Consider the following 24310-nt stretch of genomic DNA (forward strand, 5'->3'; position numbering starts at 1 on the left):
TAATTTACAGAAAAAGTATCCAGGGGTACTACTTCATGAGTGTAATGAGTAGTATTTTCTAACTGACCTCTAAAGTTTTAAAGCATTTTTTAAAAATTGACAGGATTTGGCCAAGTTTTATGCCATTCTTTTATCACTCCTCAGGTCTGTGTATGGTTTCCAGATCTTTGATCATCTTGGTTGCCTTTCTGTAGACATATCCATCTTGAACTGTGGTGCTCAAAACTGGACACAATATTCCAAGTGAGGTATGACCAAAGCAGAATACATTGGCACTACGATCTGCTTGGATCTGTATGCTATATTCCTGTTGATGCAGCCTAGAAGTGCATTGGCATTTTGGGCTGATGCACCATACTGTTCGCTTATGCTCAGCTTGTGATCTGCTAAGACCCCCAGATCCTTTTCACATGTCATGCTTTCAAGCCAGGTGTCACCCATCCGATATTCATGCTTTTCATTTTTCCTGCCAAGATCTTGGTTGCTCTCATCTGGACATGTTCCAGCTTGGCCACATTTGTCTTAAACTGTGGTACCCAGAACTGAACACAGGACTCCAGGTGAGGCCTGACCAAATCAGAATAGAGCACTGACCACTGCGGGCCAAGGAGGGACCACTTCATAGACAGCTCTGCCAGTCTTTCCACCTCTGGCAATGGCAGTCATCATCCTTGGGCAAATGTCAGTGCCATCCAGTACCCTGGCAGAGCCCATTGCTGAGGCCTGCCTTTCTTTCATGTTTTTCCTGAGTAATGACAAGCACACGGATTGTGCCAACCCTTGAAGGCAGATGCCCACCTTGTGCAGGTGAACTGTAGGAAATAAAAAGAAGGATTTTCAGGCTAATGGGAGGAGGTTACCCTTCCGACCTCCATTTAAAGACCTCCAAAGGAGAGTGCACTGCCCCCACAGCAGTCCATTGCACTGCAAACAGTTCTTGCAGCCAAGGAGTGCCTCCTAATATTTAAGTGGACACTCTTTCTTGTGTTTCCCCGCAGAAATTTAACTGAACATTACACAAAAATGTTTCTTCCAGAATTATCTTTCTAAACCACTTCCTATTGGCAAGAAGTGCCAGACATTCTTCCTTCTTTTTCCTTCAACAGAGATCAGGCTGGGACAGCCAGGAGGAAGGAGATGGAGTTGGAGACAGGGCTTTTGATCAAAACCTCATGCTTTTGCATGCAAGAGCCCCCAGCCCCCCCAAGCTCAGCCGCTCTCCTCCTCCTCCTCCTTGTTTCCTGACCCACACCTTGGAGGGAGCCTTGGGAACAGCTTTGCTAATCCTAGAAAGGTAGGCAACCATAGCCCGGGCATATTTGCCTCAGTCCCAGGTGCCTCCTCCTGTCCATTGCCTGTGACTTGTACATTTCAGAGTGTTAAAACACCCCCCTTCCATGAACCTGTTGGGTGCAGACTTCTTCAAGCAGCAAAGCAAGCCCAGCTTGGCTAGGGAAGGTGCTTGTTAGTGTCTGTCGACTCTGGTTAATAGAGCTAATTGCCTCCCCATACCTCCCCTGGCCCGGCTCGGCAGGGTTCAGCTCAACCATCACTATCGATAAAGCTCAAACAGGGAGGCAAGGGGGATCTGCTCCCACTCCCGCGTCTGTCCAAGCTGCAGAAGAGAGACAGGAGAATGCGACTTTCCCTGTCTGGACCTGCCAGGGCAAACTATTGTAGTTCGGGGGAAGGATGGGAGAAGAGAGGCCCTATGACCACTGATCTGATAGCCTTGGGACCAATAGCATCACTGTAGAAGTGCAGGGGGTTCAGATCATACTGGGTGACAACCCAGAAGGGGTGTCACCCAGTGAGGTGGTATACCCAATGGGACTGGCACGACTGCTGGGCATGCAAAAGACAGCTTCTTTTCCCATTATCACTTGCCCAGTACTCATGCCAGAGCCCAAATGACTCTCTGGAGGCCAAGGCACCACTCCTTCCTGTGATAGCAGTTGCTGGGGGGTGGGCAGTATCTGCCAAAGGCCACAGCAATCTGCTCCTCGCTCCCCGCTGCGCCGAGTGATACCAGTCCCAGCTATGCCACTGCTCAGGACCAACCTCAGTGGACCTTCCTTGTGGCTCACTGCCCAAGCCAAACAGATTATGGGCTAGGAAATTTGGGAGGCAGGGCCCTTGGATTCCCAGGGAGGAAGCAGCAAGGAGAGAGGAATCGGGATGAGGAGCCACAAGGCTTGGGTTGTTTCAGAATGGGATGCAAGAAAGGATAAATGCTGAATTCTTGGAGGAAGGAGGTGAGGTCCGATGCATAAAGCAGGGCATTCTGGGAGCCATGGTTTTGTATCCACTCAGTTATTGGGATTCTCACCTTCCAATGCATCAACAATCCCACATTTTGCTCCTGGTCCTACAGGTATATGGAAAAGAAGGGAACTATGTGGATTTTTCTCAGCATCTCAAGGTCATGGCATATTTCCAGAGCTTGTAAAAGTTGTTTCTTTTTGGGAGGACAATTCCCAGAATCCCCTGGTAGAGGCCATACTAACAGGAGATTCTGGGAATTGTCTTCTAAAAAAGCAACTCTTAGAAGCTCTGAGAGTATGCCATGAACTTGAGATGCTGGGAACTGTCCTCCAAAAAAAGTAACTTTTACAAGCTCACGATCTAATGGAAGTGCTGAATGGGAGACATGTAATGGAAAAGAACAGAAATATGGTCAAGGAACAGAAGGATTTTGGGAATGATATTAGGAAGGGGATAAGTGGGGTACCTGAACATAAGTTCTAGCTACATTGGATGTGGGGCTGTAAAGGATACTTGTTAAATTTCTCATTCTCAGTGGGAAAGGGTAACTTGACACAGGAGATCAAAAAATGAGGGGGTTTTCCCATTCTTTTGGGACTTTTCTGAGAATAATTCATTTGCCCCAAAAGCTTAGATTTTTGTTTTGTTTTGCTTTGGGGTTTTTTTGCAGAGAAAAACAAGGAGTTTATTCTGTGCAAACGCACTTTTTCCTGTTCAAAAACATTGTACCTTCTACAAAACAATTTTTTGTTTGTTTTGCAATAATGAATTTTTTGTTAAAAATGTCCAAAAACTGCTAAAATTGCACCAACTTTTGTAACCTCATCCTGTGGGACTGTGAGAATGAACTGTGGGAAATCTTCCATCCCTACTCTAAGCCAGGGAGATAACGTGGAGCTGGGTGCCTGTTGCTATGGGGCAGGGGGATGATAGGAAGGGGCATACCTGGGTTCATCTCCTTGTTGGGTTCGACGGCGCCTGATGTCCCTCGCTCCTTCTCAGCAGGTGTGTCTGGGATGGACTTCTGGGATTTGGAGCCTGTGTTGGGTTCTATGGGGCAAGGGCAAAGAGAGAGTGGTGGGCTTATGTAGGGCCATCGCTTGGCCCAGAAGTGGAGGTAAAGGGAGCAGGGAGGGATCCAAATAGGAACACAGACACAGAGATGTCCAACCCATGGTCCTGCTCTTGATTCCCTCCCCCCCCCTTCAACCCTTACACTCCGATTTGTGGCCCTTATTGTAACACGAGCCTTAAGAGATACAAAGGAGATCTGTTTGATAACTCCTCAAACAGGAGGCAAGTCAGCCTTCGAGTATTACAGAATTCTGCATTGGCTGGAGGAGAACAAGAAGTCTTGCATGTATTGGATGTCTGTATGCCAACATTCAAAAGAAGCTGCCCCACTTAAGATGGCAGGGAGATACCCGCTTGACCCTTTCTTTGGAGATTTTGGATATATGAATAATCATATGAATAAATGGACAGAGTTTGTGGTGAGATGGGGAACTAACCTGGAGTCTCTCTCATGAGAATAACTAGTTTTTGCCTTGGCCTTGCTGAGCAAAGAAGACTTGGAGTCACCAATGGAAGGAGGTGGCGTTTGCTGTTGTTAATGCAGTCAGAGCTGAGAAAAGCTACTTTTTGGGACTCCAGTTCCCACAATTCTGATTCTGAGAACTGGTGTCCCATAAAATAAATTTTCCAAATTCTGCTGCCAACCCCTTCCCACTTTGCAGGTCTTGTGGCATCTTTTCTTCACAACAGGTATGTAGCCTCATTGTTTTGCATGGTAAGATACCCTTTGGAGCAGGAGTAGCCGAAGACTGAAGGGGGCAGGTTGTTCAGATGGTGGTGGGCTGGGTAAGGGTTAGGGAAAAGGTTAACAGGGGGAGGAAGGCTGCAGTCTGGGACTTTGTCTATATTGGGGGGGGGGGGGAACTGCGTGAGGACCAGGGGCCTCTTTGCCTCTTCTAAATCCCCACTAGTTGTACCCCTCCAACAGTGTTGCTAAACACCCCTGCCTTTAGTTTTTTGTGGGTTTTTCAGGCTCTGTGGCCATGTTCTAGAAGAGTTTGTTCCTGACGTTTCACCAGCATCTGTGGCTGGCATCTTCAGAGAATTTGACTTTGTTGGAGCCCTTCTCAAAATGGCAACCGGAAGTGATGTTGCATCATTTCTTGTCACTATTTTTAGAAGGTCTCAGATGCGGGGGGGAGTTGTTTTCGGTTTCTGGGGGGCTTTCTGTGTGAGACTGGCGTGTTCTTGCATGCTTTGGAATCTTTCCAGGCACCTTTCAAGTGAAAAGCCCAGACATATTGCACCCCAAAAAATTAAATTTGGGATGAAGTTGGAGGGTTTGGGGGGACTGCCAAGGGAGCTCAGGAGCCACAAATGTGACAGTTGAGGGGCTATATGTGGTCCACCCCTGATCTATATGATCAGGCTATCTGTGACCATGTGCTTTGTCCTAGTAGATTCCTTTCCTGCTACCTCCCAGTTAGTGGACATCTGTGAATCACCCAGCAGTTGGACCAGTCTGAACCTCTGAAATACCAGAGGGCTGCCAAGCAGAAGAGCAAAAAAGCCAAGTCCCCAGGTAACATTCTCTTCTTGATTCCAGGGGATGCAACCAAGAATCCAATTTCCAATGTTCCTTATTCTTCTAACTGACAGGAAATCCTACCTCCTAACAGATCTAGAATACACTTGGATCCACATCAGGAGAAAGGCAGAGTACAACTAACTGTTTGCACGAGCCAAAATATTCTGGATTCAGTGCAGAATATCCTGGTCCCAGAACTGCCCCAATCTTCCTGAATTACCCGGGGTCCTCCATCTCAAGGCTGGATGGCTGTTCACATGTGTCTTGCCGTGTCGCCTAGGTTCTGAGGTCCGAACAAGGCACCTAGCATCAGTCATGTAGCTGGGCATCTCGTTCTCACCTCAGAGCGAGCAACTCTTGCCAGCGGTGTTGCCACCGGGTGGCACAGCAGGACACATTTTACACAGCTGCCCAAATTTGGAACAGAGGGCACCAATCTTCCAGGAGGGTATGAAGCAAACAGGGGCTTACATTACATAATTTTAAGAGAGATATAGCCTGGGCTTGGTGCTGGATGTGTGGGACATTGTTCGGACTGTTTGTGCCAGGGACTGAGCCCTGCATCATCCAGACTCCCAGCTGAGAGGAGGAGAGGTGGCCAGTTTATTTGACCCATGTAGATAGGACCCAACTCTTTCAGCTCTTCTCCCCTTCCATGGATAAATCAGGATTTCAGATTGCAACTTCTTGGATCTTCTCAGCCACCCACCCACCCACTCCCTTCAACACCCTTTTGGAGACTTGTTCCCATCTCTTACGTGACATACGTTGTCCGACCTTCAGGACGACTTTCATGCCTTTGGAGAGGCAGGCTCCACCTTTCATGTTCTCTAGGCCTTCTTTAGTCCCATCTGATGTTGCTGTGGAGCAGAAGAGACAGGGAGAAACTAGCTCTTCTCATGGGATAGATTACAGTGGGGTGGGGAAAGGACCCTTGTGTACACTTCCAAAATCTCCAGTCCCCATTTAAGAAAACACAGTGGGGCCTACATATCCACAGATTCAACCATCTACAGCTTGGAGATGTCTCATCAGTAGGGTCGCCATGGGTCGAGATGGATGTGAGGGCAGTTAGCAACAATAATATACATATTACAAAAAGGAAACCTTGATCCCCCCCCCCCGCCCCATTTTGTATTAGGAACACCATTTACTACACCGTGGTATATAATGGGACTTGAAAATCCACGGATTTTGGTATCAATGGTGGTTCCTGGAACCGAACCCCAGCAGATACCAAGGGCTTACTGTATGTATATACAGTGGTCCCTCCACATTCGCTGGGGTTAGGGGTGAAAAACCCCTGTGAATGTGGAAAAACCGCAAATAAAAAAATACACTTGACCCTCCAAGTCTGTGGCTTTGACTTTTGCAGATTTGGTCAACTTCTGCCAGATGTTGCTCATAGAATTATGCTGGAGGACCTAGAAATGCCTAGACAAGTGTTTTCTCTAAGAACGTTCAGATTCTCCAGCACAACTCTATGGTCAACTTCTGACAGAGTTCTACTGGAGGACCTAGAGATTCCTAGAGAGAGCTTATTAATCAAAACCTCAAATAATCAAATCCACAAAAGTCAAAACCAAAATTTGTGGAGGGCCAACTGTATTTTCAAGCAGTTTTTCAACCAGCCTCTCACCTATGCAAAACACCAGTAGTTTGGCCACCGTCCCAAGCCTTTCACATACCTCTAGAAGCCAAAAACCCATCACAAACTCAGCCAAAATTCTGCTAAAAACCAAACAAGAAAGGATGTGGTGTCACTTCTGTTCATGTATGGCCTGCCAGTCTGACTCCTGGAAGGATCCGTGGTAATAATAATAATAATAATTTGTTTTATTTATATACCGCTATTCCAAAGATCATAGTGGTGAAAAATATCCTCTGCCCCTCCACAGATGCCCACCTTTAGACTACTCTGAGATGTTATACATGGAGCATCTACTGAAGCCTAGACATGTGAGCTAGTTCAGAATATGTCTGGAAGCCTTTTGACCAGCACCGACAGATGGGAACATGTTTTGCCAGTTTTTAAACACCTGTACTAGTTATTGGTCTGTTTCTGTTCCTGGCTTGGCATCAAGAGCTCTGAAGGAAAGCTTGCTGGTCTTCTGAGGGTGTATCCACATAGTAAATTTATACCACTTTGAGCTCACTTTAACATCCATGGCTCTGTCGTATGGAATCTGGGATTCATTGGCTGTATTTGCTCTGCAGAAATAATGCAGCCATGATTCAATGCTATGGCATTCTGGGATTTGTAGTTTTGAGAGATGTTTTGCCTTTTCTGTCAGAGAGCTCTGGTGCCACAAAAAACTACAAATCCCAAAATTCCGTAGCATGGAGCCATAGCAGTTTAAAGTGGTGTCAAACGGCATTGTTTCTGCAGTGAGATGCAACCATTGTTTCATTAGTTATTTAGAATTCTCTGCCCAAGGGCTCCAATGCTGTATCTCAGAGGAATTTGCTACAGAACTCTAGGTCTCCCACCAAACTACAAATCCCAGGGTTCCATAAGACAGAGCAATAAAAGTGGAATCAAAGGGCTATTACTGTGCAGTGTGGACACTGCTTGAGACAATATGTTTTAGGCCTTTTGTTGGGTGCCCCTGCCACCAAACAAAGAGCTGTGTTTAGTGGGGAAGGTAGCCACTGGCATTTCCACAATGGGCACCTCCTTGACGGAGGCTCACTTGTGACGGCTTATGCTAATTTTCCAGCAGGAAGGCGCAGTGCTTTTAAAATTATTATTTGACCAAGTTTTTCCATTGTGGGAACGGACGTGGGTTTTCCTCACCGCCAGGTTTTAGCCACCTTCTGTAATTCTTTTGCTTGGTAGCAGCGCATGATTTTGCTCGTTTTAATTTTTGTTGTGTAATCCACTCTGAAAATATTGAATACCACCAGAGCTGAATCTAAATAAATAAATTAACAAATAAGCGGGCTGATGAGAGTGGAGACCTCAAATAAATGTCTTAAATTAAGCCAAAGGATGAATATCTGGTTGATCCATTTCTCACTTGGTCACCCCCCCCCCCAATGTAGGTTGGTTTGGATGGAGAAGACAAGGATGTCTCTCCATCATTTGAAGAGCCAAATTAAATGCCCATAATCACCCCAGATGAGAGAATGCAGACCTTGTCATTAAGAGGATTGCAGGGGATTAGGCCATGGGCTGGAGGGGTGCAGAGGTGCCCCCAATCCTGCCCTACAGGGACCCTCCTGGCTAGACACACCGGTGCCCACTCCGCCACCCCTCAATGTCTCCCCACCCCTCCCGACCACTGCAAGATGCTCTGCAGGGCCATTTAATATTTAAACAAGACGTTTAATGTTTGCACAGACAAGGCTCCCCTCATGATCTGTTAATAAGCCAGCCACTGCAGCGAAGTGCAAGGAGAATGAAGGCACCTGCCCTGCCAACGTCTCAGAGAGAGCTGTTTCAAATATCCAGGTGTCTTGGCAGCCTGTTGACACCCCCTGAAGCCTTGGTATGAGGCGGGCAGAGCCAGGGCTCAGCCTTGTCTAGAAGTAGCACCTCTAACCACAGTCACAGCCCTGGCCAAAAGGGCTGGAATCCAGGAGGGGAGCCCTGGCCAAAGCAAAGCCCAGAGAGATGTGGAGAAAGCAGCGCACAGGGATGGAGAGCTTCAGCAGCTCACAACTGACCCAAATCTGTCCAGTTGCAGCCCGGCATAGCGTGGTGCTTAAAAGAATTAGCTGCGAAGGCCTCAGTTTGATCTTGCCCAGGCCACCAACTCACAGACACAGACTGCAGAATTAATGCAGCTTGACACTTTCGTTGCTCCCTCCTGTGGAATCCTGGGATTTGTCATTTGTTGCGACACCAAAGCTCTCTGACAGAGAAGGCTAAATATCTCACAGAATGGCAAATCCCAGGATTCCATAGCATTGAGCCACAGCAGTTGAAGCAGTGCCTAACTCCATTAATTCTTCACGGGGGATGCAGCCAGAGACTTATGGCCATGGCTGTCATACTGGAAGTAGAATCCTGACACCACATTGGTAATTCAATGGTTTATCTAAAAGTTCAAGCCAAGATTCCCAAGTTCTCTTTTAGTTGGAGTCAGACTAGAGGCTCTAATTATCTATAGATGAAGATTTATTTTACATTTAATGGCTCAAAGTCAATGTTCATTAGCAAACTAGAGTCCACCATATTGATGGTGGGGGTGAGACTAGTAAGTGTGGGAACTGACCTTGGTCAGCCTTGAATGACAGAGATACCACTGCTAGGAACTATGTCTCCCTCCACTCACTGTATCATTTACTGTTTCATTTGTGCAACATGGACTAAGGAATGCTGATGCAATGAATATCCAAATGTTGATTGCTAAAACTAATTCTAAGCTGATACTTTTTGCCTACAGAAGTCATGAGAACTTCTCTGTGTGGGTTTACAACTTTTTGTATTGTCATAATGCAAGCTTACACATTTCTGATTTCTATTAATAAATTTCTTAGTTTTTTGTGGTTTTTTCAGGCTATGTGGCCATCTTCTAGAAGAGTTTATTCCTGACGTTTCGCCTGCATCTGTGGCTGGCATCTTCAGAGATGCTGGCGAAACATCAGGAATAAACTCTTCTAGAAGATGGCCACATAGCCCAAAAACCACACAAAAACTATGGATGCCAGCCATGAAGCCTTCGACTTCACATAAATTTCTTCTTTGCTTCTGTTACAGTCTACGAGGCTGTTCTGTAGAGGAGGGAAGGTAATCTCTTTGGCCAAAAATAAAAATCTTTTCAAGTAGATTCAGTGTCTGAACTGCAGTCCATGTACACTCAAGGTTGTGGTGGTGGGAACTGAAATCTCAATTCTCCCCCTTACTTATACAGTGCACCCGCACCATACGTGGGCACACTATATGCAGCCTCAGCTTATGCGGAAGCTGCACTGCAATTAAAGCAATGGCGTGTGTGCCATCCCAAGCCGCAAGCATGAGCCCCATTGTTTCCAACGGGGCACGAGTATACGCAGATTTCCCTTTATGCAGGGGGATCCAGAATGGATCCCCTGCATAAGGGGAGGGCCCGCTGTAATATGTGCTATCAAGACAGAGCACAGAAAGTAGCAACAGCCATGAAAATGGCAAAACTGTCCGAAAGCCCAGATCTCCCCATATCAACCTGCCCGATTTTAAGGTTCTTGGGGGGAATTTTCTTTTAGTCCCACCACCCTCAACAGCTTCTTTTGACAAAGACATAGTATAGAGCCTGGGTTATGCAATTCTCTCCCAAGAAAGACTTGCTAGGTCCCTTCTTTGCTGTCTTTTCACAAAGACCTTTTCATTCACAAAAGCTTTCAGCTTTTAACTGGTTAAGGCAGAAGGGGTTCTTTTTAATGAGGCATGGTGTATTTTTTTTAATATGTGCTAAAACCTGCTGAATATGTTTTTATTGTTTTATAGTAAGATTTAATTGGATTGGTTGTTTAATGCTTTTTATATTTTTGTATTTTACATTGTTTCTACTGTTTTGTTTTAGTGTTCATTGTAAGCCACTTTCAGTTCCAAACTGCAAGAAAGGCAGGCTATATACTCCGCCCTCCATCACTGCCATCCGCCGGCCTGAGAGGGAGTTCACCAGGCAGGTCCAGCTCCATCAGGGCTAGCCTGGAAGAAGGAAGAGCCCTCCCTCCAATCCATCTGCCTTGGTCCAGGCCTCAGAGGGAGAGAAGAACCACTGGACCTCATCCCCTTTCCCTCCACCATTCCCTTCTCCTTTTGTGTCGTGTCTTTTAGATTGTAAGCCTGAGGGCAGGGAACTGTCTGATTAAAAATAATAATTGTAAGCTGCCCTGAGAGCCATTAGGGCTGAAGGGCGGGGTATAAATACCTAAATAAATAAATAAATAAATAAATATAAAGTTAAATAAAATGCAGTACTGTTACTGATTGAGAGCCAGTATGTGTAATGGTTTGAGCTTTGGACTATGACTCTGGAGATCAGGGTTCGATGCCCTGCTCAGCCATGGAAACCTACCTACCTTGGACAAGTCACACACTCTCAGCCCCAGAAAACCCCATGATCTTAGGGTCTTAGGAAAACCCCATGATCTAAGCCTTAGGGTCTCCATAAGTTGGAAATGACCTCAAGGCACACAGCAATAACAAAGTGGACATACCACAAGATTTTCTTGGCATTATTTGTTCAGGGAAGGGAGTTGCCTTTGCCTCCCTTTGAAGCTAAGAGACTGTGACTTGTCTAAGATCATCCAATGGGTTTCCATGGCTGAGCAGGGATTTGAACCCTGGTCTCCAGAGTTGTAGTCCAATGCTGGCTCTCACACTATTATTTCCAGTTGTAGTATAATGGAGTCCTTCTATGACTCAGAAGTCATAGACTCTGGACTATGATTCTGGAGACCAAGGTTCAACTTCCAGCTCAACCATGGAAACCCATTGGGTGACCCTGGGATTGTCACACACTCTTAGCCTCAGAAGATGGCAATAGTAACCAAAGTTTATTCAAACCTGCCAAGAAAATCCCATGATCACCTTAGGGACCACTTAAACTGGAAACAACTAAAAGGCACACTACAACAAACAGTCTTCTTATACAGATCCCCCCCCCCCAGTTTTCACAAAACTGAAAGAGAAATGTAACAGGATCCTAGAGATGGGGGGAAACCAGCAGATTCTCAAAGCCAAACTTTGTCCTAAGGTGGAGGCACCCATCTCCACCATCATGGCCTCTTCCCAAAAATGAGAGCTGCTGCATCTTGATATCAGGAAGGAAAACTGGTACACTGTTGCCGCCTGGATATAAAGCAGGAACATTTGTGCAGCTCATGCAAGTGAGTCAAGTCTGCCGGGAAATTAGGTCCTGCCACAGACCTGGAAAACTCAACCATTCGCTAAATTATCCTGAAAAGCAATTGGCTCCAATTACAAGGGTTGGAAAGCTGGGCTTAAGGATGCATTTGTTCACTAATTTAATTCTCTACGGAAGCAACAAGTAAATTTTAACAATTTTCTTTCTGCTGTGGGAAGTCTTTACAATCCATACTACAGTATTTGCATTTCGGGACTTAATTCTGTGAAAATTTGGCAACAGGGTTTCTTTTCTTTTTTTTCTTTTCTTTTCTTTTTTTCTTTTTCTTTTTGCATAGGAAACATTTTCTGTGCAGAAAATAATGTTTCAGTGCAGAAATATTATTTTCTATGCAAAAAAGTTATTTTCTGCACACAAAAAAATGTGAGTTTCCAACTTATGGAGAACATAAGGTGACCTTATCATGGGTCATTTCATGGAATGTTTCTTTAGAGGGGATTTGCCATTGCCATCCTCTGAGGATGAGAAAGTGTGACTTGCCGAAGGTCACCCAGGGGGTTTCCATGGCTAAGCGGGGATTCAAACCTTGTTCTCCAGGGTTGTAGTCCAACCCTTAAAGCATCACACTATGCTGGCTCTAGTGTGGGAGAATACAATCCTTCAAATAACCTGGACTGGAGCTCTATGGGCATGTAAAATGGAGGCTGGTCCTGGTGGACCTGGTGTTGACTGGAAAGACTTTTAAAAGGCTGAGAAGATAAGGCAAGTGTCAACCATGAACCTGGCTGGGAAACAACAATAGGCATGCCATATTCTGAGCGAGGAAAAAGCCCTAAGCTTCTCCCTTCCCACCAATTGTGCTTCCAATTTTCAATCCAGTGCACAAGAGGCCAAAGATTGCATGGTCCAGTTGTGCACGCTTACTAGACATTCCAAACTTTGCATCCTTTGCAAACTCTCACAGGTTGAGAGCATGGACTTGTCCACCCTGCAAGGCATCCCAATGAAAAAAAGGGGGGAACTCAGTTTCCAGAGCTTGGGAAAGTTCCTCTTTTTTTTGGACCTCAGTTCCCAGATTTCCTCAAATGGCATGGCCATGAAAGGAACTGTTGGAAAATAGCAATCCGGAAAAACAAGGCCCATTTCATATTTAAAAAATCATTTCTCAAAGGCCTGCAGGAACAGAAATGGTCTTCACCTGGATTTGGAAAGAGGTTAAGGAGGGTCCCACTCTAACCATAGGAGCAGCCACGGGGTCCGAAAAAGTAACTTTCCCAAGCTCTGGTGGCAGATGGGTGCAATTTCAGGTGGCAGATTGGTGATGAAGTGAAAGGGGGAGTTTCGTCCAGATGCAATTGCACAGAAAAGGAGGAGATCAGATTGTGTGATGGCGTCTCTGCAGAATGTCTATCACTGGGATGCAACCAGAGTGCTCAGTGCAGCCCTGGAAGGGAATGATGGCCTAATGGTTAAAAGAAGGAAGAAGAGGAGGAGGAGGAAAAGGAGAAGAGGGGGTCGCGTGCATGAGGAGCGCGGGATTCTCTCTCGCTGGCAGCTGCCGGGGGCACTGGGAAGCCGGGCCCGTCGGTTCAGTTTAGCCGCGCTCGGCTGAGCCCTCACAAAGAACCCGCCTGGGCAATGGGGGTCCACCTTTTTAAAAAGGCTGCAGATAGGTCTGGACTTGGATGATGATGCCCCTTCTCTCCAAAATGAGGAGTGAGGGCAACTGTCCGGAGAGATGCTCTGTGAACCGAACTGGTCCACTCGCCACAAACAGTTAAGCACATCGTCCATTTATTTCGCTTCTCCTCTTTAAAAAGACATGATGTAGCTCAGGCCTCCCTGGGCACCACAGCTTTTCAGACGGAGAAGGCCTTGATGGGATCTATTAAAAGACCACATTACTTTCTCCTTGCTCTCCTCAGACCTGACAGAGAGGCAAAAAGAGGGCATTTTACCACATGAGAAGGGCCTGCGTTGGCATCCATTCCCTCACTCTTCAACTTTAGGCAGTCAGTGAGAGGAATGCACTCTCCACACATTCAAGAAACATTATCCTCCTGGGGAAAAATATGGTTTTTAAAAATTAATTCCTAACATTTATACCCTGTCTTGCTTTTAGATCCAATGTGGTGTAGTGGTTTGAGTGTTGGACTACCACTCTGTAGATCAGGGTTTGAATCCTCACTTGGCCATGGGCAGGCCACAGTCTCTCAGCCTCAGAGGATGTCAATGGCAAATCTATTCTGAACAAACTTACAACCCCCCCCCCCCCCCGTGATAGGGTTACCATACATCGGAAACGGCCTGAAGGCACACAACACCATGTTTGGGGAAAGCAATTTGCTCTCTCTCTGCAAGGATTTGCAAGTAGGTAAAATTTGCAATACTGTGCCTGCCAAGGTTGAAAATGTGGAAACCCACTGGTTGACCGTGGGCTGGTCACATACTCTCAGCCCCAAAAAACCCCATGAAATGACTCAAAGGCACGCAACAAGAACAAATTTTGCTTTACAGATAAACCTGTTGTCTACTACTATTATTATTATTATTATTATTATTATTAACCTTTATTTATAAAGCGCTGTAAATTTACACAGCACTGTACTAAATAAGTGTGGAGGATTCAGTTCAGGTCTGGATTCCTTGGCTGTAATACTGAGGAAACAGCCACTTCTTATGGGGTGGGGGCAGTTTTTTACATCGGTTACTTGTCATTTCCTCTTCCATCACTTCCTGTTCAACGTGGCGCCCTCAGCTCCCTCCTTTACTCTTAGCTGCCTTCCTTCTATCTGTCCTTCCTTCCTTCCTTCCTTCCTTCCTTCCTTCCTTCCACTCAGCTGTCTCGTGCATTCCCCTCATGCTTGGCTGGGCATAAAATCATTTGATGGGGGAGGGAGAAAAAAAAAGAATATCTGGGTCAACGACGCCTTGCCACCACTGAAAACCCACCATGTCCGCGCGGATGCTCTTCCAGGGAGTGCTTCCATCAGCTGGTTTGGAAGGGAAGCATTAATGTGAGGAGTGGCAAGGTGGGTAGGGGAAGAAGTGGCAGAAAAAGCCGCCCGCTGTCTTGCCCAGCCAGTTGGGCTGCGACCTTGGATTGCATCTTCTTCCAAAAATAAAAAGAAATAAACGATAATAATAGCACTCCAGATTCGCCTCGCCTGCCACACAGGAGACGCAATGGCTGGGAAGAGGAGGAGGAGGAGAAGCACACAGGGCGGGCAAAGAGTGGGTTCCTTTCAACAGTAGTGTCTCCTTGCCCAGGGGCATGTACCAGGCTACAAAGCAGAGGAGGGATGGATGATGGAAGAAAAGACAGAAAGAAAATGTGTGTGTGTGTGTTGTGCACCTTCAAGTTGTTTCCGACTTATGGCAACCCTAAGGCAAACCTATCCTGGGTTTTTCTTGGCAAGTTTCTTCAGAGGCGATGTGCCATTAGCATCCTCTGAGAGCATGTGATTTGCCCAGGTCACCATGCTAGCTCCAATCTGTGTGTGTGTGTGTGTGTGTGTATGCTGTTGTTGTGTGCCTTCAAGTTATTTCTGACTTAAGGCAACCCTAAGGGGTTTTCTTGGCAAGATTTGTTCAGAGGAGGTTTGCCATGGCCTTCCCCTGAGGCTGAGAGAGTGTGACTTGCCCAAAGTCATCCAGCAGGTTTCATGGGAGCTGGAAATAGAACCCTGGTTTCCAGAGTCATAGACCAATGCTCAGACCACTACACCATGCTAACTCCATGTCTGTCCGTCCGTCCGTCCATCCATCCATCCATCCATCCATCCATCCATCCATCCATCCATCCAGAGATCTTGTAGCACCTTTGAGATTAACTGAAAGAAAAAAGTTGGCAGCATGAGCTTTCGTAGACTTCATTTGGGGAAGCAGACTGATGTCTAGGAAAACTCATGCTGCCAACTGCTTTCTTTCAGTTAGTCTCAAAGGTGATACAAGATCTCTCTGCATACTGAATCTACACACTAACATGGCTATATCTTTGAATTCTACACACACACACACACACACACACAGATTGTGTGTGCATGCACACACACATGCAAAAGGCAGTGTGACTAGGAAAACTGCTTCTCACAGTCCTTTGCACCTGTTAAGACCCATATCTCCAGGCTTTTAATCCCATTAAAGACCATGGCATGTCCAGAAGTGAGGCAAAGGGACTGTTGCCCCATTTCAAACCCAACAGGAGCATCTCAAGAAAGGTCAGCTTGGCTCCTGGGATGCCTTTCCAAAAAACACCTCTCTAGCAAGCAAGGAAGGGAAATCGGTGCCAAACACCCCCACTATTGGAAAGAGAGCCTGGAGTGGCAAGGCAAGCGAGATGGGCTGGCTACCACATCATGGTTGCCGTTGTGGTACAGCCAAGATGCTGGCTCACTCAGGTTTGCTGGGAGACAGTTGCCATGGTGAAGGCTGATGCAAGAGGGATGCTGTGGGACAGAAAGAGAGTAGGAGATCCATCCCAACCCTCTTCCCTTAACAAAGTGGGTGTCCCTCCATTTGCCACAGCTCACATGCATCTCTCTTCAATTTGCCCCAATGGCTTGAAAGGGATCTATCCATATAGCCATAGAATCATAGAATCATAGAGTTGGAAGAGACCACAAGGGCCATCCAGTCCAACCCCATTCTGCCATGCAGGAAATCCAGATCAAAGCATCCCTGACAGATGGCCATCCAGCCTCCGTTTGAAGACCTCCAAGGAGGGAGACTCCACTACACTCCTAGGAAGTGTGTTCCACTGTCGAACAGCCCTTACTGTCAGGACGTTCCTCCTAATGTTGAGGTGGAATCTCTTTTCCTGCAGCTTGCATCCATTGTTCCGGGTCCTAGTCTCTGGAGCAGCAGAAAACAAGCCCGCTCCCTCCTCAATATGACATCCCTTCAAATATTTAAACAGAGCTATCATATCACCTCTTAACCTTCTTTTCTCCAGGCTAAACATCCCCAGCTCCCCAAGGCGTTCCTCATAGGGCAAGGCTTCCAGACCCTTCACCATTTTAGTCGCCCTCCTTTGGACATGCTCTGCACCTGCGGCTCTCTTTAAAATGCTCTTCTCTGGGTGTATCTGCACTGTAGAAATAATGCACTTTGATACCACTTTAACTGCTATGGCTCCATCCTATCCTGGGATTTGTAACTTTGTGAGGCACCAGCGCTCTTTGCCAGGGAAGGCTTGAAAAACTACAGCACCAGAGCTCTCTAGTGCACTTTAATTCTGCAGTGAAGATGCTGCCTAGATGATCTTACAGCATGTGGCTTTCTAGGAAAGTGGAAGAGTAAGCACTGGGCTACCGCTGTGTATTATCAGCAGGGCTGTCCACGAACTTGCTTGGAAAATGCAAATGGGGAGAAAAATACAAGCTAGATTGTTATTATGAACTGGAGGTGAAGACTTGCTCCCCAGTTCTGGTAGACCTTGAAAATGAACTTTGCCAGTTTGCTGCTACAGGAGTCTCAGGGACCTTTAGCTTTCCAAAATTTTTTTTATTACAGTGGGCTCTCACCATCTGCCAGGTTGTCATCCACGAATTTGAGCATCCAAGGATGGCAAACCCCGTTGTTCTCAATGACAGCGCATGTGCATGGCCAGCCATTGGGGACGGGATTTGAGCTCCCACCTTTTTTCTTATCTGTGGAGGCGTCCAGAATGGATCCCCTGCTGTACAACTGCCATGATCCCTTGCTTTGATCGTGCAGGCGGGAGCTTTTGGGAGTTGTAGGTCAAAGTATCAGGGAAGGTATATTGTAACTAAGTCTGAATCTGCTCTGCAGAAATAATGCCATTTGACCTGTCTTCTTCCATGGCAGAATGGGGTTGGAGTGGATGGCCCTTGGGGTCTCTTCCAACTCTGTGAGTCTATGATTCTAAGACATCCAAATAGTCAAAGTTGTAAATCAAAATGGAGACAGTAGTCAAGAATTTGGTTTTATTATTTCTTTGATATTCTTTTTTTTAAATTGTGTTCTCTGGAACACTGATGTGGTGCAGTAAGGGTAAATGAAGGAACAGTACAAGTTAAACCATGAGCAGAGTAGAAGAAGCACGTGGATATAAGGGATATAACCGAGCTCTCACAATTGTTAGCAATATCTTGCTACTTTGAACTTAACTTTTAAGGCTCTGTTTCTTTCTGTCCTGGTTACCTTGTGAAGACAACTTTTTTTTTACCACATCTCCCTGTTTTTCTGATTTTGCCCTTCATCATATCTGACACCTGGGAAACAACTGCAGTGGTGCCTATTAAAATAAGAGCAGGCCGCCTACAGACACCTCAAGGGCTGGGTGTGTGTCTCCCAGTCCTGCGGAAGCGTGGGTCTGCACACGCAGGGTGCACCTTGGAGATCCCAGCTTCCGGAAAGAAAGAAAGAAAGAAAGAAAGAAAGAAAGAAAGAAAGAGGGACTAAACTTACTAATGATGTAATAATCCTGGTTGGTCTTGAACTCATGACCCCAGAGATTGGGGCTGTACTCCTGGAACTTGATTGTAAAGCGCATGTCATGCTCTGGACGGTCACAGGTGAGGAGCAGGTTGGGGGTGCGCAGGATCTCACAGCGTTCCGCCTGTTCCGTCTGGACCAGGTACAGCTTGTAATACTCATAGTCCTCGGTGGAGAAGGGACCCAGGGGGACCGAGCGCGGGCAGATTAAGTCCAGGCGGTCACCAATCTGGGGGTACAAGACGTAGCCTCCCTCGTTCTGGAACCTGCAAGGAACACAACCGGAAAGAAGGTCAGCCAAATGGAGCAACTATCCGTGTGAAAATAAGCAACAGCATTCCCATGTCCTTCTGTCGATTTTTAAGATGACCAGGAGAACTGTAGTGAGTTCAAGCCCAAACAGATGGGAACTGGAACTTTGGGGTTGTCTAGGATTCCCTTCTCACTATGCAATTATAGTGCTATGATTCCACTTCAGCTGCCATAGATGTATCATATGGGATTCTGGGATCTGTAGTTTGGGGAAGTCCTAGAGCTACCTGGTTGGGGATTCAAAATAATCCTCTTTAAACTACATATCTCAGGATTCCATGGCAGGTAAAATGGAACTATAGCACTATAACTGTGCAGTCTGCTTCGGGTCACTTTGGAGGTGTGCTATTTAAACGACACATGCATCTTTAAGAGGCCAGAAGCTGCACCAAAGTTGTGCTCCTTAAGACTGGAGCATGGCTTTGGCGTGGCTTCCAGCCTTTTAAGACACATGTATTATTTAAACAGCATACCTCCAAAGTGATCCAAAGTACCTTTATTTTGGCCTGTCTGGGCCTCAAGTTCACAGCGGCCACAACCCTCGAATGAAGAGCCAGACTTACCAGTACCTACCCCTGCAGAGAGATACCAGGAGAGAAAAACATCCATGGTCTCCAAATTTAAATAAAAAGTACACTGCAAATAGGGGGCACCTGTAAGACCTGGATGGACTACAAATATCCCAGCACCTCCCTCAGTCCAGTATGGCTGACAACCATCCATCTTCCTTGGGAGAAAACCATGCTGGTGCCTCTTTCCATGACTGATTGCCTGTTACCTTGAACTCAGCTTGGACTCTTGACTATTCTTTCAGATTACCCTTTGGACCCCTTTCCTGGACTTAACACTGACTCATGAAGGACCTGGACTGGATTAGATGACCTCTGCTTTTCTATGAACACCTTGGTGAGCTTGGACGCTTTCTCCTCTCTGCTTAAAATGTGAAGGCTTTGGGCTGGCAGCGTGGCAAAACAGGACCCCAAGAGTCCATAAGGTGTTAATTTTGGATCAGAACTTGGGAAACCCAGGTTCTAGTGCCCACTAGGCCATAAAACCTATTGGATGACACTGAAACATTATCCCAGCCTGACCTACATCATAAGCTTATTGTGAGCATGGATCAAAGAGAGGGTTGGAGACCCCCCAAACACCAGGCTATTGGGGGGGGGGGGCTGAGCCCCTCGGCTCCTGAAATGATCCGGTGGAACTGAACCATCAAGAGATCAGTGGAATTGAGCCTCTTCAGAGATTATAACTCAGAAGTGTACTAAATGATCAAGCAGCACGAAGAAATACAAAGGCATTGCACCCTCCTAAGAATAATAAAAGCTGTCTGCCATCTATTCTAGGCACACTTATTTAGAAGTTAGCTGCACTCAACACATGGAGGGCATTTCTACAGACACAATGGGCGTCCAAGTGTCTTCTTATTTAAGGATGTTTCGATGATCATGAGAGCAAGTGTGGTGTAGTGGTTTGCATATTGGACTATAACTCTGGAGAGCAGGGTTCGAATCCCCCTTTGGCCACGAAAACCCATTAAGTGACCTTGGGCAAGGCACAGTCTCTCTGCCTCAAAGGCTGGCAGTGGCAAACCCCCTCTGAAAAAACTTGCCAAGAAAACCCATGATAGGTTTGCCTTAGGGTTGCCATAAGACAGAAACGACTTGAAGGCACACAACTACAACAAAGAACAATATGCATGGGAAATATGACAAAAAACATGCCTTATGAGGAGAGCCTGGAGAAGAGACGGTGAAGGGATGATATGATAGCCCTGTTTAAGACTTTGAAGGGATGCCACATTGAGGAGGGAGCAAGTTTGTTTTCTGTTGCTCCAGAGACTAGAACATGGAACAATGGATGCAAGCTCCAGGAAAAGAAACTCCACCTCAACATTAGGAAGAATGTCTTGACAGTAAGGGCTGTTCGACAGTGGAACACACTCCTTCCTCGGAGTGTAATGGAGTCTCCTTCTTTGGAGATCTTTAAACAGAGGCTGGATGGCCATCTGTCAATGGGGGTGCTTTGATTTTGAGTTCCTGCATGGCAAAGGATTGGACTGGATTGGATGGCCCTTGGGATCCCTTCCAACTCTAGGATACTATGTTTCTAGGATAAAGGAGACTCAACCCATAACTTTTGAAAGATCTCGCTTCCCATGGTGTACACACACATACACACCTGCTATTTCTTTGTCACCACCTTCACCTTTATTCAAATAGGTGCTAAGGTGTTTGAAATACACACGAAAACCCTGCCTGACCTGTTTTGGCAGAAGCAATGGCGGGCAGAGGAACAGAAACAGCAAAAGTACACCAGCTCCTCTTGGAAAACACTTCCCGTCCTTTGGAAAGCTCCGCCGTCTCCCCCGCCCCTCCGCCCACCAGCCGTCTCAGATCTTTATCTGCATCTTCACATTAGACGCTGAACATCTGACTAGTTCAATTGCCCAGACCAATAGATTAAAAAGTTAAATCAAATTAAAACAGTGTCCCCGATTAATTTGCTGTGGTCTTGCTCAACCTGGGGGGCCTATCTGATGTGTTGGACTACAACTCACAGCATTCCTCACCAGCAAAGCCATTGGGTGGAGATGATGGTAATTGTAGTCTGGAGTACAGTGGTACCTCGGGATACGAAATACCCAGGTTACGAAATTTTCGGGATACGAAAAAATCCCATAGGGAATCATTGTTCCGGGTTACGAATGTTTTTTCGGGTTACGAAAAAACTTTTGGTGCTTTTTTCGGCTTTTTCGCACGGAATCGCGGCTTTTCCCCATTAGCGCCTATGGCAATTCGGCTTACGAAGGCTTTTCGGGTTACGAAAGCGGCCGCGGAACGAATTACTTTCGTAACCCGAGGCACCACTGTAATGTGGAGAGCTCTGGCTGGGAAAGACTGTTCTCCAGCATTGAAAGGACTGTAACACACAAGAGTAGGTGTCAAACAGTCCATGTATTACCTGCTTAGAAAATAATTCTTTTATAGCGAAGCAAGGGGACCCTGCCAAAGGACTCCATCTCCCACCATCCCCATCCAGGGATAAGAGGCATTAAAAAGCCAACAAGAACCCTAAGACCATATGTTGCCCACGTTTTCTTTTAGAAGAAATGTCTGTTATGGTGTACAGGGGAATGATTTCTTCTCTCACTTTGGCACTTTTTTCTGAAAGGCATATGCAGATTTAATCAATTGATTAAGCGACAGCCTCCTGCATATTTCTGTATTTGGGAGAAAGCCTGAGTCTAACTGTCCCGACACGTTTGGGAGTGCTCAGCACATTTTTTTAAAATGCACAGGCGCACACGTGTAAAAGCTTATTTTAAAAAATTAGCAGATGAAAGCGGCATCAAACAACAAATTCTATTTATTTATTTATAAAACGAAGCCCTAATGCAGTTACACAAGCCGAGTCCATTTCCCTCTGGGGTGTAATGCTCTGCATCTGGTTTTGATTTAATGTCTTTAACTCTCCTCTCCAGAATAAAACACTCCCCCCCACGCAGCTCTTGCATGCCCATGGCGCCTCATCCACAGACCCATCCATTGCATACCCTTGCCCCCCAGTGAGACAGCATCATGGGACCCACAAAGGATTCTCACCCTGTATTCAAACCTGTTGACATCTGACCTCAAAGCTGCCTGTCCCCAAGTCCCCTGGGACAGATCAGCTGCCAAATGAGATAATAGCCTCAGGAAGAAGGGGCACAATTTTGGGCCTGGGGGGTTTACAAAGTGACGGGTAAGAGCCTGGACTCCTCCTGGATTCTAATCTTATCTTGGCATTAGGAAGGGAGGTTGAGATTGCAGGACAGAGCAAGATGCATGGATTCTCTCCTTGAAATGTGAGCAACTTAGCACTGGGGCTTGGGAAACCACAGTGATCCCTCTACATTCGCTGGGGTTCAGGGTGAAGGACCCCCAGGGATGTTTAAAAATCACAAATAAAAAAACACTATTCTTTTTATCTCCAAATCTGTAGTCAGCATCTGCCAGAGATTGATCACCAAATCAGGTTGGAGGACCCACAAATGCCTACAGAAGTGTTTTCTCAAGGAACTTCCGGATTCTCCAGCACAACCCTATGGCCAACCTCTGGCTGGAGGACCTAGAGATTCCTAGAGAGAACGTGTTCATCAAAACTGCAAACAATCGAATCCGCAAAAGTGAAATCCGCAAGTGTAGAGGGCCAACTGAACTATTAAAAAAGTAACTGATTACAGTTACAGCCCTTGTAAGATGTATTTTGTGCAAATGCAGCTTGCAACATGTATTTCGTGCATTTTGGTTGGTCCCATAAAGGTAGCACTGTTTTATTTATTTTATTTTTGAAATGAAGCCCTAATGCAGTTACACAAGCGGAGTCCATTTCCCTCTCTGGGGTGTAATTATTATGCAATTATTATTATAATTATTATATAAATGACAAATGATTAGTTAAAATCCTGTAATTAGCTGCCATTATACAATAATATCCAAAACCCACAAAACTGTGATACCATTACTGGACCAACCAAAATGCACATAATACATGTTGCAAGCTTTCAAAGCTCCACTGGTTTCTTCACTAGACAAAGGTGTTAAAAATCATACAGGAGAAAGAACAATACAACAATGTTAGACACAAGTCTGCATTTTGTCAAGCTATTGCTGGTGTTATTGTGAGTTGAGATGGTATGGAGAGCTATCCATGCAGGCAAGCCACTCTTCCTTCTGGACAAGTGAGTCCTGGGAGATAAAAGCATCTTAAAGTCCAAGAAATAAAATTTAAATTCCATTAGCAACATACACACACAAAGACTTCCTTTGAGAGCCAGGATTTCTCCATCCTTTGTGAGGCTGCAAACCCTTGTTAGGCAGAGAACCTTTTTATCCTTTTTTGAAAAGTGACACTTGACTTTTGCAAAACTAAACTAAACATTTGTTTTTATTATACACGGCGGGACTGTTCTGGACCCCTTGGCATATGGGGAAATCCCATTGGTTTCTATGGTGGCGCGCTCATGCACACAGCACTGCACTCGCCTGCAGCATGCACACCATTTTGTCTTCCCAGGTTTGCCATATGCGCAAGCTCAAATCCACGTACAGCAAACCCGCGCATGGCGTGGGTGCGCTGTATTTTTAAAAAATCTGAATGCTAGAATCTGCTGATACAAAACATATGCAGCTTCCATCCACCTTTGAGTGACCACAACAAACAACAACAGAGCACAGAGGCAGTTGTACAAGGCAATACAGCCCCTCCTCTACCATTTAGAGACCACATGCCTGTAACTATAAAAGTAACTGAATTAGTCACCCCATAAAAGGAGTAAAGTTATCTCTTGTTAAGTTAGAGTCATGATGTAATGTTTGTTGTTTTGTGCCTTCAGTTTCACAACTCATTGGGACCAACTCAAAGGGTTTTCTTGGCAAGATGTATTCAGATATATTTTATTCAGATTTATTCAATTGCTACTGTCGTTCTCTGGGTTTCAATGTACAGTCGACCCTCTTTATCCCCAAATTCTATACCCATGGATTTCACCATTCATGGCTTGAAAATATTCCCCCTCCCAAAAAATTCCAAAAACAAAATTTGATTTTGCCATTTTTCAAATAAGGACGACCATTTTACTGCGCCATTGTATATAATGGGTCTTGAGCATCTACGGATTTTGGTGTTCACAAGGAGTCCTGAAATCAAACCCCAACAGATACCAAGGGTCTGCTGTATTCATCGGAGAAAAAAACTAATTAGAAGTAACTAGTTATTTGTAATTAATTATTCCAGTGTTCCATCTGCTAGTAGCTAGGGTCACACTACTTGTACTGTATAATTTATCAGTGTTGAGTTGATCTCCATAAGAGCAGCTTGATCTGAGCTT

At 45.8% G+C, this 24310-nt stretch overlaps 1 protein-coding gene across 4 annotated transcripts in view; it reads right to left on the bottom strand.

Annotated features, from left to right (window-relative positions):
• EFNB3 (ephrin B3) overlaps positions 1 to 24310 on the bottom strand; it is a 74145-nt gene that overhangs the window by 3354 nt on the left and 46481 nt on the right. For 2 of the 4 annotated variants that reach the window (XM_042476813.1, XM_042476817.1), the window contains exons 2-4: positions 18097 to 18389; positions 5626 to 5727; positions 3211 to 3315 (exon numbers count right to left, since the gene is read on the bottom strand). In XM_042476813.1, coding sequence (XP_042332747.1) covers positions 3211 to 3315; positions 5626 to 5727; positions 18097 to 18389 — 500 coding nt within the window. The remainder of the gene's footprint in view (positions 1 to 3210; positions 3316 to 5625; positions 5728 to 18096; positions 18390 to 24310) is intronic. The other 2 variants (XM_042476814.1, XM_042476815.1) reach the window with 2 other exon arrangements.

Source organism: Sceloporus undulatus, chromosome 6 (assembly GCF_019175285.1).
Source record: "Sceloporus undulatus isolate JIND9_A2432 ecotype Alabama chromosome 6, SceUnd_v1.1, whole genome shotgun sequence".
Classification (NCBI taxonomy): domain Eukaryota; kingdom Metazoa; phylum Chordata; class Lepidosauria; order Squamata; family Phrynosomatidae; genus Sceloporus; species Sceloporus undulatus.